We start from the raw sequence: 14,063 nt of genomic DNA, 5'->3' as shown, positions 1-14,063 counted from the left end.
ACCGCACTAGCACAGACTCTCTTCCTATCATTCGGAAATCTTTCTTAATTTCTGATCTGTGTGTGTGTGTGTGTGTGTGTGTGTGTGTGTGTGTGTGTGTGTGTGTAGTGTGGGTGTGAGTTTATGTACAAAAGCCAGAGGATGATGTCAAGTATTCTTTTCTGTCACTCTCCACCTGTTGTTTTATTTTTTGAGATAGGGTCTTTCACAGACCCTGGAACTCACTGATTTATTTCTGGCCACCAGTTAATATTAGATGTGTCCACCATGTCCAGTTTCCACACGGGTGCTGGAGATCCAAAATTAGAAATTCATGCTTGCTTTGCAGACACTGATGGACTAAGCCATCTCCCCAAACCCATTCATAAAACTTGAGTTAACTGCTTGAATGGGAAGTGTTTGTAAAGCAAGGTTCTCTAAGTGGGGTCGTATGTTTCAATGTCATGTTTTTAATAGGAGTATATCAAGTTAAAAAAGGGGGAGGGAAGGACTACAAGGAAATTCAGGTATGAAGGGAGACGTTGAAAATACCAAAACAAGCTGGGCGGTGGTGGTGCACGCCTTTAATCCCAGCACTCGGGAGGCAGAGCCAGGTGGATCTCTGTGAGTTCCAGGCCAGCCTGGTCTATAGAGCGAGATCCAGGACAGGAACCAAAACCACACAGAGAAACCCTGTCTCAAAAAAAAAAAAAAAAAAAAAAAAAAAGGAAAAAGAATACCAAAACAAATGCTAGCTTAAAATGAGGGAAAAGAAGTTGATACTGCAATGTTTTGGTAAGGCCTACTTTAATCCAGATAAGTTATAATGACATTCCAACAAAATTCTCACAAATAAAATACATTAATAGAATTAAAGACAGAAAAACTTACAGAAAGAAAGAAGTAAAGATGAATATGATTAAGAAGGTACATTATCTTTAAATTCATAGTCAAAACACCAATATAGGATGGTCTATGTTTTGGACTGATGCATGGTTTCTAAGATTTGTGAAACAAATAGAAATTTAAAGTAAGAGAAGAAACATTTACTGTATACCACCGTCATCAATTCTAAGTAAGAGCATGTAAACCGCTGAAGGGATCTCAACGCAGAAGGCACAGCAGCCTCATGAGAACTCATACAGCATCAGCCTTCATTTCTTGGCTTGTTACAATTATTATTATGTCTATATAGGCTGACACATTGTTAAGAAGTCCAGCATTTGGGAAATACTAAATAGCTTCCTGTACAGGGTAACCCTCAATAGAAATATAAAAAATTTAGAGTTAGATGTGATGGCAAATGCCTGTAGTCCCAGCACTTAGGACACTGAGGACAACACAGGTATACAGTGAGTAATAAGGTCAGCTTGAGTTATGAGTAAAGTCTTCTCACCAATCCAAGACCCCAAACAAACAAACAAACAAACATAAAGTTAAGGTGCAGGTGGTTTTAGAGTCATTCTCTACAATTATCTATACTTGGTTTTTCCTTACCAAATTTCATTTAAGATTTAGATGTACTGTAGCTGTTGATATTCTGCTATTTGAGGTGAGAGGGCTGCTCTGTTATTAATAAGACATGAATCATGTATCCACAAACTACATGAACATTTCAGAATAAGTTATTGCTGTGTGTAAAAAAATGGACAGCTATTTAAGGCATTATTAAATGGCCACATTCAGACACAACTTCATTTACCTAAATCTTCAAGTGTGTTTTGGTCAGTCTGGTGCTGCCTGAGTTTTATAATTGACAAGAACAGAGATACTGAGGTATGAATTCTAACCCAACATGTAAACACTGTAGTTTGAATGGGCTGAAATTTTAGTGACGTGACCTGAACCGCAAGGCCTGACCTTCAGTAACAAAGCTGTAGTCTTTGATGTGAGCTGTTTTCTTCACTGTCTTTTCTGGGGTTCGACCTTGGCCATCCTGGTCTGGAGGGGTGCACTGTGAACTTGCAGGGTCGTGTTCTTTGGACGTCGGGGACTGCCCCTTTTCTAACAACAGATGAACCACCTGAGAAAATGGAATAGCATGCCATTAACTGAGAAGACCTGTAAACTGGATTAAGTTTTAGGACTTTGTACAGTTGGAGGTGTAATAAAGTAACTAGTTGCTTGGTACACCAAAATATAGGCACAGAGGAAAAACAATGTAGGAACAGAAGGAAGGAACTGAAAGTCTCAAAGTTTTTATTATTTTCTGCATGAGAATAAGAGAAAAAGCTATTATAAAATATGTCAAATACACACGTTACACATACACACTTATTTTATATAGGTATATAAAATAAATAATACGTGTGTGTATTATAGATAATTTGGGTACTGGGGGAAAGTCACCAGGTAGTAATTATAAAGACCATTACAAATAATTTACTCAACTCCTGATTGAAGTTATTTGAGCACAATGAATTTAACTTTTAGGTTGAAAAATGGTAGGAGTGAAAAATCATTAGACATGTGTAGATGTGGAGAGTCTCATCAGACTACGCGCTTCCTGACCTGAAGGAAAACAGCAGCATGAACCTCACAGAGTGCCAAGTGGCTGTACTGCTTGCCTTGGTTGACAGGTCTCAAGGAGATTGATATTATCTCCACACTGCTGTGTTCTAAGTTATCTGAGCAGGTTGACAAAATGACCTCTTACCTGCCCTGTGTTTCTTAGTGTTTCCACAGCTTGTTTGTGGGTAGCTCCTTCCAGACTGACTCCATTAACAGCGAGCACACGATCACCTGTTAAGTTACGAAGTTGTTTTAAAAGAAGTCAATCATTAAAAAAAAAAATTCTATAGGGTTTTTAATACCCAGTGGGTTTTTTTTCCCCATATTTATTTGGGGAGAGATTCAGACAAATTTCAGAGAGAATTAAATATTGTTGAAGCATTCCTGATAATCCAAAGGAATGTGAGAAGGAAATGCTATTAACCTCAGTGGCTGTAACAGTGAGACCCTATCTTGTACAAACTGGCTACAATGTGTGGACCCCTGCCTCAGCTTCCCAAGTGCAGGAATGTAGGTATGCACTACCTGCCTGGCTAGAATTATATGACTTTATAGCAATGGCCTTAAATCATGAAGACAGAGAAGCTGAACTATAAACACACAGACTAGAAGTGTTGTGTAATAATCCTCTTGTACATGGTAAAGATTTACCACTTGAATTGGTTTAATAAAACATTGATTGGCCAGTAGCCAGGCAGGAAGTATAGGCAGGGTGACCAAACTAAGGATGATGGGAATGAAAAGGGCGGGTTCAGAAGTTGCCAGCCAGATGCAGAGGGAGCAGGAGATGAACACACCATGCTAATAAAGGTACTGCCATGTGGCAAAGCATAGATAGAAATATGGGTTAATTTAAGTTGTAAGAGGTAGTTAGTAACAAGTATCGGCCAAACATTTATAATTCATATAAGCCTCTGAGTCTGCTATTTGAGACCTCCTGTAACAGGACAGGACAGGAAATGTCCGTTGACAGAGAAGCACATTTCCAGCAAGGTCTTAGAGACCTGGTCAGTGACGTCACACTTATGGCAGTCACTCCTCCTCTGTCCAGCAGTGCCATGCTACTCAACAGGAAGAAGCCACCTTCTCCTGCTAAGGAGTAAGCTGGGAGGTGAGTTACTGCTGTGTCACCAAGTAGTTTTCTAAAACGTAGCTTTAAAGCGGAGTATGTTCTGACATGACTCTAAGGTTCTTACCAACTCTGCAATGTCTTTCTTTCTTCCTGGTTTTGGGAGACAGGGTCTCTCTATGTAGCCCTGGATGACCTGAATCTCACTATGCAGGGGCCTGAAAACTCAAGAGATCTGCCTGCTCCTGCTTCCAGTGCTGGGATTCAAAGTGTGCACCACCACACTTGGACTTAATTTCTTATTTATTGTGTATTTGTGCTGTAATTTCTGCATCCATATAGACATCATACCTTTGTGAATTCTGCCATCTGACTCTGCTGCTCCTTTGGGAATAATGGCTTTCACGTAAATACCACCATGTCGGACGCTGGTATTCACACCTCCCTAAACAGAAAAGACAAAGTAGCACGTGTTAGCATGAAAACATTTGCATGCTTTCACATCTGAGCACTAGGGAGGGTTGGACCCATCAGAGAAAGCTGTGACACAGTGTCAGCATGTTCACTTATTTAAACACCCAGCAACAGTTAGCTAAGCTCCCCAAAGCATAGTTTGTTCGTTCTCTCCCTCCCTCCGTCTCTCTACTGAATTCAGGAAGAGTCAATAAGCTGCATCTTGACTACATAAGGACCCGTCCCTCCTTTCTGTCATGCATTATGAGCAAGCAGAAAGCAAAGTCCATCTATGCAAGATCAGTGTTAAGAACATAATTACTGAGAAATACCCAGCATATATATACATTGGAGTGCATCTGCGAATCTGAGAGCAAATTCCTTGAGTTAAGGAAAAAGCTGCTTTTATCTGAAGAGGCTGGGAGTGGCACACACCTTTAATCCCAGCACTCTGGTGACAGAGGCAGGTACATTTCTGTGAGTTCTAGGCCAGCCTGGTCTATGCAGTGAGTTACAGGCCAGGCAGGGCCACATGGATAAGACTCTGTTTCTAAAAACAAAACAAAAGAAAAAAAAAAAAAACCCAAAAATCTAAAGCAAACAAACACAGACTTTGGTAGAAAAGAGTGTGCCTGTGTATGCAAGTGCACATTTATGTGTGTGCATGTGCACATTAGGCTAGAGGTCAATGTTGGGTGTTTGGAGGCAGGGTTTCTCTCTGGACATGGCATCCACTGCCTGGGCTGGATTAATCAGTAAGACTTGGAGTCCAACTCTCTTCCCCAGTGCTGGGCTAAAGGTGAGAGCTGTGTATCCAGTTTTTGTTGTTTGGGTTCCTATTTTTGTGTTTTATTTTTTTGAGAGGGTTTCTCTGTGTAGCTATGGCTGTCCTGGAACTCATTCTGTAGATGAGGCTGGCCTCTAACTCACAGAGATCTGCCTCACTCTGCCTTCCTCAGTGCTGGGATTAAAGATGTGTACCACTACCACTTGGCTAAATAATTTTTGTTGTAGTTCTATGCTTTATGTGTATAAGTGTTCTGGCTCATGTATGTTACCCAAGGAGGCCAGAAAAGGGTGTTGGATCTTCTGGAACTGGAATTAGAGATGGTTGTGAGCTACTGTATAGGTGCTGAGAATCAACCTGGGTTCTCTGGAAGAACAGCCAGTGGTCTTAAGCACTGAGCAACCTCTTCAGATCCTCTGAGAAGCTTTTTAAAAATGCTATAAAGAAAGGTCTAGTAGTTCTGTTTTCTACCTTTCAAGAAAATGTATTATTCTTTCATCATAAAACAATGATGCAATTATAATGAAACTAGGAGTTAGAGGGAAGCACTATAGTCTAAATGAAGAAAGTAGGCTTTCGATCTCAGTATGTTACAGTGCTGATTCACTGCTATTAACTGCTTTATATCACTCTTAGAATGTGATAAATGATAAAGCTGCAATTTAGGAATAACATTATAAAATTCTAAAATAAAATAGTTTATGTACATATCTCCATTTTCTTAAAGATACATGCACAGTTCTGAAACCTCTCATTTTAAGGTTTTAAATGTGTTAATAAAGGTTTTAAACAAGGTAGTAAATACTTTGGAGAGAATTAACACATAAATACCATGGTCTTTAGTTATTCATGGAATAGGTGAAAGAGACAGCAACACTCATGCAGAAACTGTCAGGTGCATAGGAAACCTAAATAGACATTAATGTCATATTCTGCACTGTATGGAGAAGAGGCAATTGCCAAATGTTTTAAACCACAAGAAAAAAAGAGCAGTGTACAAACTAAAAAAAGTTTTAAGACAGTCAATTTTTAGATTTTGGAAACATTTGACACATGTCCCATCTGCAGCAAAATAATTCAATCAGCAAGTTGGGCTACAACCAACTTCTGCAAGTGAAGAAGAGAAAACTCAAAAACCTTGGCAAACAGTACCGTGACACTTATTCCCAAGCTGTTAGCATTTTTAGCCAGTTCAACCTCAAAGATATCTCCAGGCTCAGGAGGTGATGCAGAGAGTGTTTTAAAGCTCATTTTGTTGGATGTATTCACTGAGGAGGAAGGTTCCTTAACAAAGAAAACAAACAAACAAAAGAAGATTTCTAAGTAGAGACAAAACGAACTGTCAGTGGAAACAAGTATTTTGGGGGAAATTTTTCTTTTAAAGTACAGTATTAAGAAATAGAAGATATCAAAAGCACAGAGGCCAGGCGACCTTCCAGACACTCTAAGTTCAGGGCACTCTTACTTTATGGTCTAGGTAACTCACACCAGAAAGTGAAGCTAGCCAAGGCAGAGGGAATCCTAGAACCCACGTAGAACTTGGCTTTGGAAGAAGAGCCTGTGCCCCTGCTTCTTCTGCCCCTGAGTTTGTGAAGTACGCCCACGCTCTCTAAAAGTCAGTGTACACCAGGGAAGCAGACTAAACCTAACTTACTTTGCTCATGTTTGCAAATTCAGTCTAAACAAGGGAGCAATGGCTAAGCCTTATTTCTGAAGGCAGAGGCTCTTGTGAGGAATACTGTGTTTTTAGTGAACAAAAGCTATGACTTGTCCTCTAAACCTTCTTGCAGATGTGAACTTATTTTCCTCTTATTTCTAGAATGAGCTGTTTCCATTGCTGTTGCTGTCACCCCAGAACTTAGGTTCTCCATGGCAACTCCAACTGCCCATCGCACGAACTATTCCTACGCAGTTGTTCAGAGTTCTCTTACTGACACGTGTTAAATATGTGAGTGATGACTAACGTACAGGAGATGAGTCCTAATCTAGCAGAGCTATTTCAGGGTTAGTGTTCAAAGCCTCTACTTCTCTGCAAGTTGGCTTTGAATGCAGCAGCAGTTAGCAGCTGAAGATCCAAGCTGCTTTTCCTCGCCAGTCATGCCAACACTGAGTAGGTTATACTACTCTCTGATAGATGCATCATTTTTCTGCAGTTAAGTCAACAGATGCCCACCCCCCAAGCATTAAAATTAAATCATGCCTTTTGCGGTGTTGGATGATCCTGGTTGCTGGCATAAGTGGCGTCATCTATGTCGGAATCACCGTGATCAGAGAGCTCAGTTGTGTCAGAAATGCCTGGCCTTTTAGCTTTGCTTCGGTTACTGCCAGAGAAAATCTTCTCCATGACCTTGGACGTCACAGATGGAGATGGGCTGCCATGCTGTGACTCCTGCCAGCCTCGGTCACCTAAGTGGCCAGCAAAGAAGCCGTTGACATGGCTCTGGGACAAGCTGGCGCTTTCGGTCCTGGAGTCCTGGGAGCTGAGGCTTCCTTCCCGCAGGCCCCCAGAGAGCCCAAAAGGACTCTCTGTGACATGCCTGAGGGTGCCCCGTGGCCAGGGCTGGGCCTCTGAAGGGTCCGTAGCACTGTCCTGCATGTAGGAAGGCTTCTTCATGTAGTTTTTCATCCCATTGGCAAAATGCACGGGGGTAGAAGGCACTAAAAGTTAAGATCCAACAAAGAGAACAACAGTCAAGTGATACACATGCCTACATATACACACTCACACACACACACACACACACACACATGCCTACATATACACACTCACACACACATGCCTACATATACACACTCACACACACATGCCTACATATATACACACACACACATGCCTACATATACACACTCACACACACACACATGCCTACATATACACACTCACACACACATGCCTACATATACACACTCACATACACACACATGCCTACATAGACACACTCACACACACATACACACACATGCCTACATAGACACACTCACACACACACACATACACACACATGCCTACATAGACACACTCACACACACATACACACATGCCTACATATACACACTCACACACACACATACACACAGGCCTACATATACACACTCACACACACACACATGCCTACATATACACACTCACACACACATACATACACACATGCCTACATATACACACTCACACACAGACATACACATAAGCACAAATTCACATGTACATACATGCACATACACATAAGCACACACACACAGACATACACATAAGCACACAGATTCACATGTACATACATGCACATACACATGCACACACAAACACATATTTTTTTGAGACAGGGTTTCTCTTACTATGTCTACAAGGCCTGGAATTTGCTATGTTGGCCAGGCTGGTGCCAAATTCATGAGATTTGCCTGCTTCTGCCTACTGAGTGTTGGGATTAAAAGAACGATCCCATTGCCCAAAAATTAAATGAATTATAATATTTCTCAAAATATAAAATATAATGCCACAATCGATATGAGACCATGATTGGAAAAAGCACGGGGACAAATAGCCAAACTAGTGGAAACACATGAACTGTGAACCAATAGCTGAGGAGCCTCCCTGTAACTGGATCAGGCCCTCTGGATAAGTGAGACAGCTGATTAGCTTGAACTGTTTGGGAGGCTCCCAGGGAGTGGAACCTGGACCTGTCCTCAGTGCATGAGCTGGCTTTTTGGAGCCTAGTGCCTATGGTAGGGAGGAGGGGACTGGACCTGCCTCAGATGATTGTGCCAGGCTCTGCTGACTCTCCATGGGAGACCTTGCCTTGGAGGAGGTGGGAATGGGGGGAGGGTGAGTTGCGGGGGGGCCGGAGGGGGAGGGAGGGGGAGAGGAGGAAGACAGATCTGTGGTTGATATGTAGAATGAGAATCTACATAGAATCTAATAGAGAATCTATTAATAAAAAAGAAGATGGATACATTCATGAAGCTCAAAATTGGTAAACTTTCTGCAAATCAAATTGGCAGCACCTGCCAAAACCCAAATGTACATATAAATCCAAGATACAGAATCATAGACTAGTGTAAAAATATTTTGTTTTTAGTAAAAATGCATGTATGTGTTTTCTACATTTATCATACATACATAAACCACACAAATACCAACAACATAGAAGACAACATATACATCAGACAGTTTCCTTAAGGAAATGGAGCAAATTTTTAGTACATATTTTGTGATTTACATAAATTACCTTCATTTTAATACGTCCCTTTAGAGAAATTGGCAGAGAGAGGGGGAGGGAACTGGTATAATACGAATGTGCCCTTCAAGTGCACGTGCTGGAGACTGAGGCAGCTTACCATGGACGTGCTAAGACCACACGGCTCTCCACCCCCACGAGTGGGTCACTGCCAGTGTGAGCAGGGCTTCACTGAAACTCCAGCATCTCTTGTGTACAACCTCTGCCATGAGACGAAGAAGCCCCCCCCTGCCCCCACCCCCACGCCACAGTGCCTTGACCTTCAGTTTCCAGTGTCCACAGGGAAACTGATCTGTGCCCAGCGTGGTGGAACATGCCTGTAATGGCAGACTCTGGGAGGGAGGGCAGGGGGACGCTGCTTCAGGACAGCCTGTGTTACATAGTGAACTCCAGGCAAAGCTGGCTACAAAGTGAGACTACTGTCCCCACAGAAGTAATCGGGTGAGGGTATTCAGTTACAGTGGCATCCAGCAGACCAAGACAAGACCTCTCTCTTTGGTGACATAATTGAGAAAGGAAGTCTGGAGTACACACTGGTCAAGCTTGTAGTTTGTCTGAGTTCTGTCTTTTTCTAAGTGACACTCGTGATGCTACAGAGTAGCAACACATCATGATAAAATTCATCTAGCTTTCTGAAGAACAAGTTCACATGATCACATTTCAATCTGGATCAAACAAACAAACAACCCTTCTCTGGTATCCGTCTCAGGTAACGCTCTCCCATCAAGGGCCGTTCTGTCAACTCTACCTCTCCCAGCAGTCATGCCCACACGTGTGTCTACTGGGGCTTCCCACTCATCTCCCCCACAAAAGTTTAATTTCCACAAAGGCAGTGGTTTTGTATCTTGTACATTCTACACACTCAATAGATCCCTGAACAGAGGAATATCTTTTCTATAGAACATCCGTTAAAAGAAATTAAACTCCTTTGGAGGAGGAGTTAAGGGAATGCATTTACTCTGAATTCACCCCCACCCCCATCGAAAGCAATGGAGAAAAATGGGGCTCAACATTCTGCTATAAAAAGAGAGCCCTTGGCTGCTTGGAACTCAGAGGTATGCACTAATTTCCAACTGCAGCCTCCACCCTTCGTGTGAGATGAGGAAGTTAGGAGTGGAAGGCTCTTGCATGTGCTGGAGTGTGCAGTGTTTATAGTAAACAAATGCTTCTATAATATTTAAAATGTGCATGACATACTTCATACATATGCATATACACGCGTATAATAGTTACTAAATACAAGAACAAACAAACCATAGCCTGAATTAAGAAACTACGCCACAGCACAGTGCAAGAAAGTTTGGTTTTGCATTTTTTAGCCCAGCATCTAAATCATACCTAAAATTTACCTCAACTATTTTCAATGTTTCTTTTCTTTCACTCCAGTTTGCTGGGATGGGGTCTTGCAATGCAGCCCTGGCTGACCTGGCAACTGTTATGTCGTCTAAGCTGGCCTCAGGCCTGTGGTAATCCTCTCGCCTCATCTTCACCGGCACAGGCCACAATACCAGGTGTGGGAGCCCGTTCTGGGGTTCCTCATGGCTTTACCCAGCAGGTCCGAATAGAGGATGATCAGGACCACGGGCCTGAGTGCAGGTGTCTGAGATGGTCTGCACTTGACTGTGCTGGGTGAGGAGTTCTTTTGCTCCACCCCTTGGCGTCTCTATAAAAACCCTGGGGCAGAGACAGTCGGGGCCCGTTGGAATAGGTTCCAGGCCCTCTCGAGGCTATCCTTTATTTTCTATCTGTTTATCTCCGCAAGATTCTCCGCTATAAATCCTTCTATCTAATATTTCCTGCTGCTCGCACTCAAGAAAACTCTGGGAAGCTGTGGGGGTGGTGGGTAAACGCCCCACAGAATGGCGCCGTGAACAGGGACTAAAGAAAAAAAAGGGACTAAAGAAAAAAAAGGGACTAAAGAAAAAGGGACTAAAGAAAAAAAAGGGACTAAAGAAAAGGACTAAAGAAAAAAAGGGACTAAAGAAAAAGGGAAAAAAAGGGACTAAAGACTAAAGAAAAAAAGGGACTAAAGAAAAAAAGGGGAACAAAAAAAGGGGGGACTAAAGACAAATGAACAGGGACTTAAGACAAAGTAATAGGGACTAAAGATAAAGGAAAATAATAGTTTTAATACAGAGTTTTTGGTGAAAGTGCTGAGTCAGCCCTGCCAGTGGAAAGGCATGCCGGTGTTATGAAAAAAAAATATATTTTATATATATATTTTTTGGTGAAGCAGGGGTTTTATCCTCGAGAGAAAAGGAAAGCGGACTGGAAGGATGTCCGATGCTGCAGCGAAATTCTCTTCTGTCAAAATTTTCTATCTTCTATCCCTTTCTCAAATTCTATCTGTGAAAAATAAGTAAGGTATAGGGTAGTAATATAGTTTAGGAAAACCTTAAAGTGTAAGATTGTGTAGGAAAAAATAAGTAAGGCAACTAGACAGAAAAACTCTTCAATTTTCTAACTTTGGGGGCTTTGAAAGCAAACTGGGGAAAAAAAATCTTTGGGCTTTACGGGTAGTAAAAAAGCTCTTCTCTGAGCTTATGGGGAAGAAAAAGTTCCCTATGGAAGCTTTTGACCTGGGGACAGCTGAAATGCCAAATCCAAGCGGCAGGAGAAAGTAATTTCTCCCTGAGGCAAAAATGGGGGTGTAAGAAGTCAAAGTTTAAAGTTGGGAAGTTTTGGGAAAAGTTGGTCTTTCTCCTGGGGGGGGAAATCTTTCTCTTAAACTCTAAAGCTTTTCTTGGAAAATTTGGGGGGAAAAACTCTCTAAAAAGCCTTAATCTTTCTCAAAAGCTCTCTTAAAAACTAAATTTGTCCTTCTGGGAGATAACAATTAGAATCACCTGAAAATATTAGTATGGGGACCACCTGTGATTAGCTCTAAGGGAAAACAACAAATTTAAGACAGCAAAACCTAAGTTCTTTCAAGCTTTAACAATCCTCCCTGCAATGCAGGAGGCAGGGACAAGTTTCTAAAAACCCCTTCTAAGCTCTGTCTCTTCAAGCTAGTAAAAGACAGTGGGTCAGAGTACCTGAGGGAAATGCTTGGGGGAGTAAGGGTGAAGAGCTACAGAGAGCCCAAAAGGGCAGGAAACTTTACCTGAGAAAAAAAAAGCCAAGTTTCACAGTTACAGCTGAGTTGAGGCATCAAGGGCTTTGAGCATTTCAGAATGAAAAGGTGCTCCTAATCTTCCTAAAGCAAAGATCCCCTGAAGCAATGCAAACTGTTAGCATTGTATCCTCGCTTCTGACCAAAAACCCAGGGGTAGCCAGCGTCTCTGAGTTGGAGTGCATTTCGGGGATACTAGGGTTCCTGTAGTTGTAAACTTCCTGGAGCACAGAGCTGAGGCAGGAAGGTGCAGGACCCAGGGGAAAACTGCTAACAAACAAAGCTAAGCCAGTGGGAATGGCACAGTTATCTGCTTTCCTACAAGTCCCGGGTTGATAGGTCCACAACTGCAAAAAGAAATCTGAGAAAAAGCTTTCCTATCAGAGTAAAGGACCTTTCTGGGAAAACAGTAAAGCTGAACTGTGTCTGAAGCAGTTGTGCTGCTGAGTCAGAACGCTGTCTTGGGAAAGAGCCCAGCCAGGGCAGAACAGAACTGTCCAGGAGTAAAGCTTGCTTTTCTGTCAGAGAAAGAACCTCTTTGAGAAAAGCTTTGTTTCAACTGACTCCTGGTGAGATGAGGGAGTGTAGCCCTGAGGGGTGATTGCCTCTGGCATAAGCTCTGTCCTTGAGCACCCAGACAAGCAAATGCAACCCACTGGGGGACTGGGCCAGGTGAAGGCCTGATGAGGTAAAACACCTGTCCTAATGGGAGTTTAGAGATGGCAAAAACCTCCCTTGTTAGATTTTCAGTCTGTACGCAAACAACACAGACCCCGAAAACAGAAACAGACAAAAAGCCCCTACCTTCAGTAGCAGGGAAAGCTGCCACTGTAGTGTTGGAAACTGTTTCTGGGGTAGAGGGGATAAACTGAGACCAAACTGGATACTGTCTGGGAGAAAGACTCTGAAGAAACAGAGAAGGGACATAATCCTCCCCAGAAAATGCATGACCTGAAAAAGCTGCTAGAATTTGAGGCAGATTCGGGGGGAGAAAAGCCCCTACCTCCAAAAGCAGCTAGCAGAGGTACAGAGCCGCAGACAGCTGAAGCTCTGCATCTGGGGGGGAAGGAACAAGCAAAATGAGAATAAGATCAGTGGGAGAAAATCCCTCTGAAAGAGCTATGGAAAAGCTCTGTTGCAAATGATCTTGTTTTTCACTGACTGGCTAAAACAAACACAAGCCCCGAGGAAAGTTGCTATCAGAAATGCCAGCCTCAATGCGCGCTAATGAGGCAGGTGCAGTTCTGATCCAGGGGCCAGTGTCAAATGAAGGAGAGACACCTGTTAAAGCCAGTTGAGGAGAATAGAAACCTCCCAATGTCCCATAATTGAAAATGTAAAATGCTTGTTCAAATCTCCGGTTGCAAAGGCAAGAGACTTTGTTCAAACCTCCCGGGCAAGAATTTGTAAGCAAGTCTGGTAAAAGAGAACCAGTTGACTCTCAGACCCCAAAAGAACTATGGGAAATGATATAAATGACTGATATAAGGGACTGATATTATGGACTGATATAAGGGAAATGCATTATGGGAAAGGTAGTTTTTCCGCTAAAGATGGTGACATTGCCCTGAAACACTTTTGTCAGCTCAAAAATACATTCATGGTAAATTTAAAATACAGCCTTTAAAAAGAATAAGGAGGAAAATCGTCTAAGGGTTTAAGTGTCAGTTCCGACGAAAAATTGAAAGGATACGGAACTAGGTGATTCCCGGTTTGGGGCTCCATTGGTAAAATGCCTTATTTACCCTAATAGCTGTGCAAAGTTTTTACGGTAGTTGGATGACAAAAAAGCTACCTGTAAGAGCAAACAACCCACTTTAAAATCCTTAAAACAAGGGAAAGCAGTTTATACACTGAATGTTGTCTTAGATATGAAGAAACTTATGTTGAAATTAAAAAAGTTCTTTGCCTTTTGAACAA

The 14,063-nt window shown here is 42.2% G+C and overlaps 1 protein-coding gene across 6 annotated transcripts in view; it reads right to left on the bottom strand.

Moving 5' to 3' along the window:
• The window catches only part of Ptpn13 (protein tyrosine phosphatase non-receptor type 13), a 190,523-nt gene that overhangs the window by 40,508 nt on the left and 135,952 nt on the right, over window positions 1–14,063 (bottom strand). For 3 of the 6 annotated variants that reach the window (XM_037209228.1, XM_037209230.1, XM_037209231.1), the window contains 5 exons: window positions 7,000–7,457; window positions 5,937–6,083; window positions 3,911–4,004; window positions 2,636–2,721; window positions 1,840–2,002 (listed from right to left, as the gene is read on the bottom strand). In XM_037209228.1, the coding sequence (XP_037065123.1) occupies window positions 1,840–2,002; window positions 2,636–2,721; window positions 3,911–4,004; window positions 5,937–6,083; window positions 7,000–7,457 (948 nt within the window). The remainder of the gene's footprint in view (window positions 1–1,839; window positions 2,003–2,635; window positions 2,722–3,910; window positions 4,005–5,936; window positions 6,084–6,999; window positions 7,458–14,063) is intronic. The other 3 variants (XM_028867296.2, XM_037209232.1, XM_037209229.1) reach the window with 2 other exon arrangements.

The sequence above is a fragment of the Peromyscus leucopus genome, chromosome 10, assembly GCF_004664715.2.
Source record: "Peromyscus leucopus breed LL Stock chromosome 10, UCI_PerLeu_2.1, whole genome shotgun sequence".
Taxonomy (NCBI): domain Eukaryota; kingdom Metazoa; phylum Chordata; class Mammalia; order Rodentia; family Cricetidae; genus Peromyscus; species Peromyscus leucopus.
Note: the sequence above shows the minus strand (reverse complement) of the source record. Positions and strands in the feature narration are given on the sequence as shown.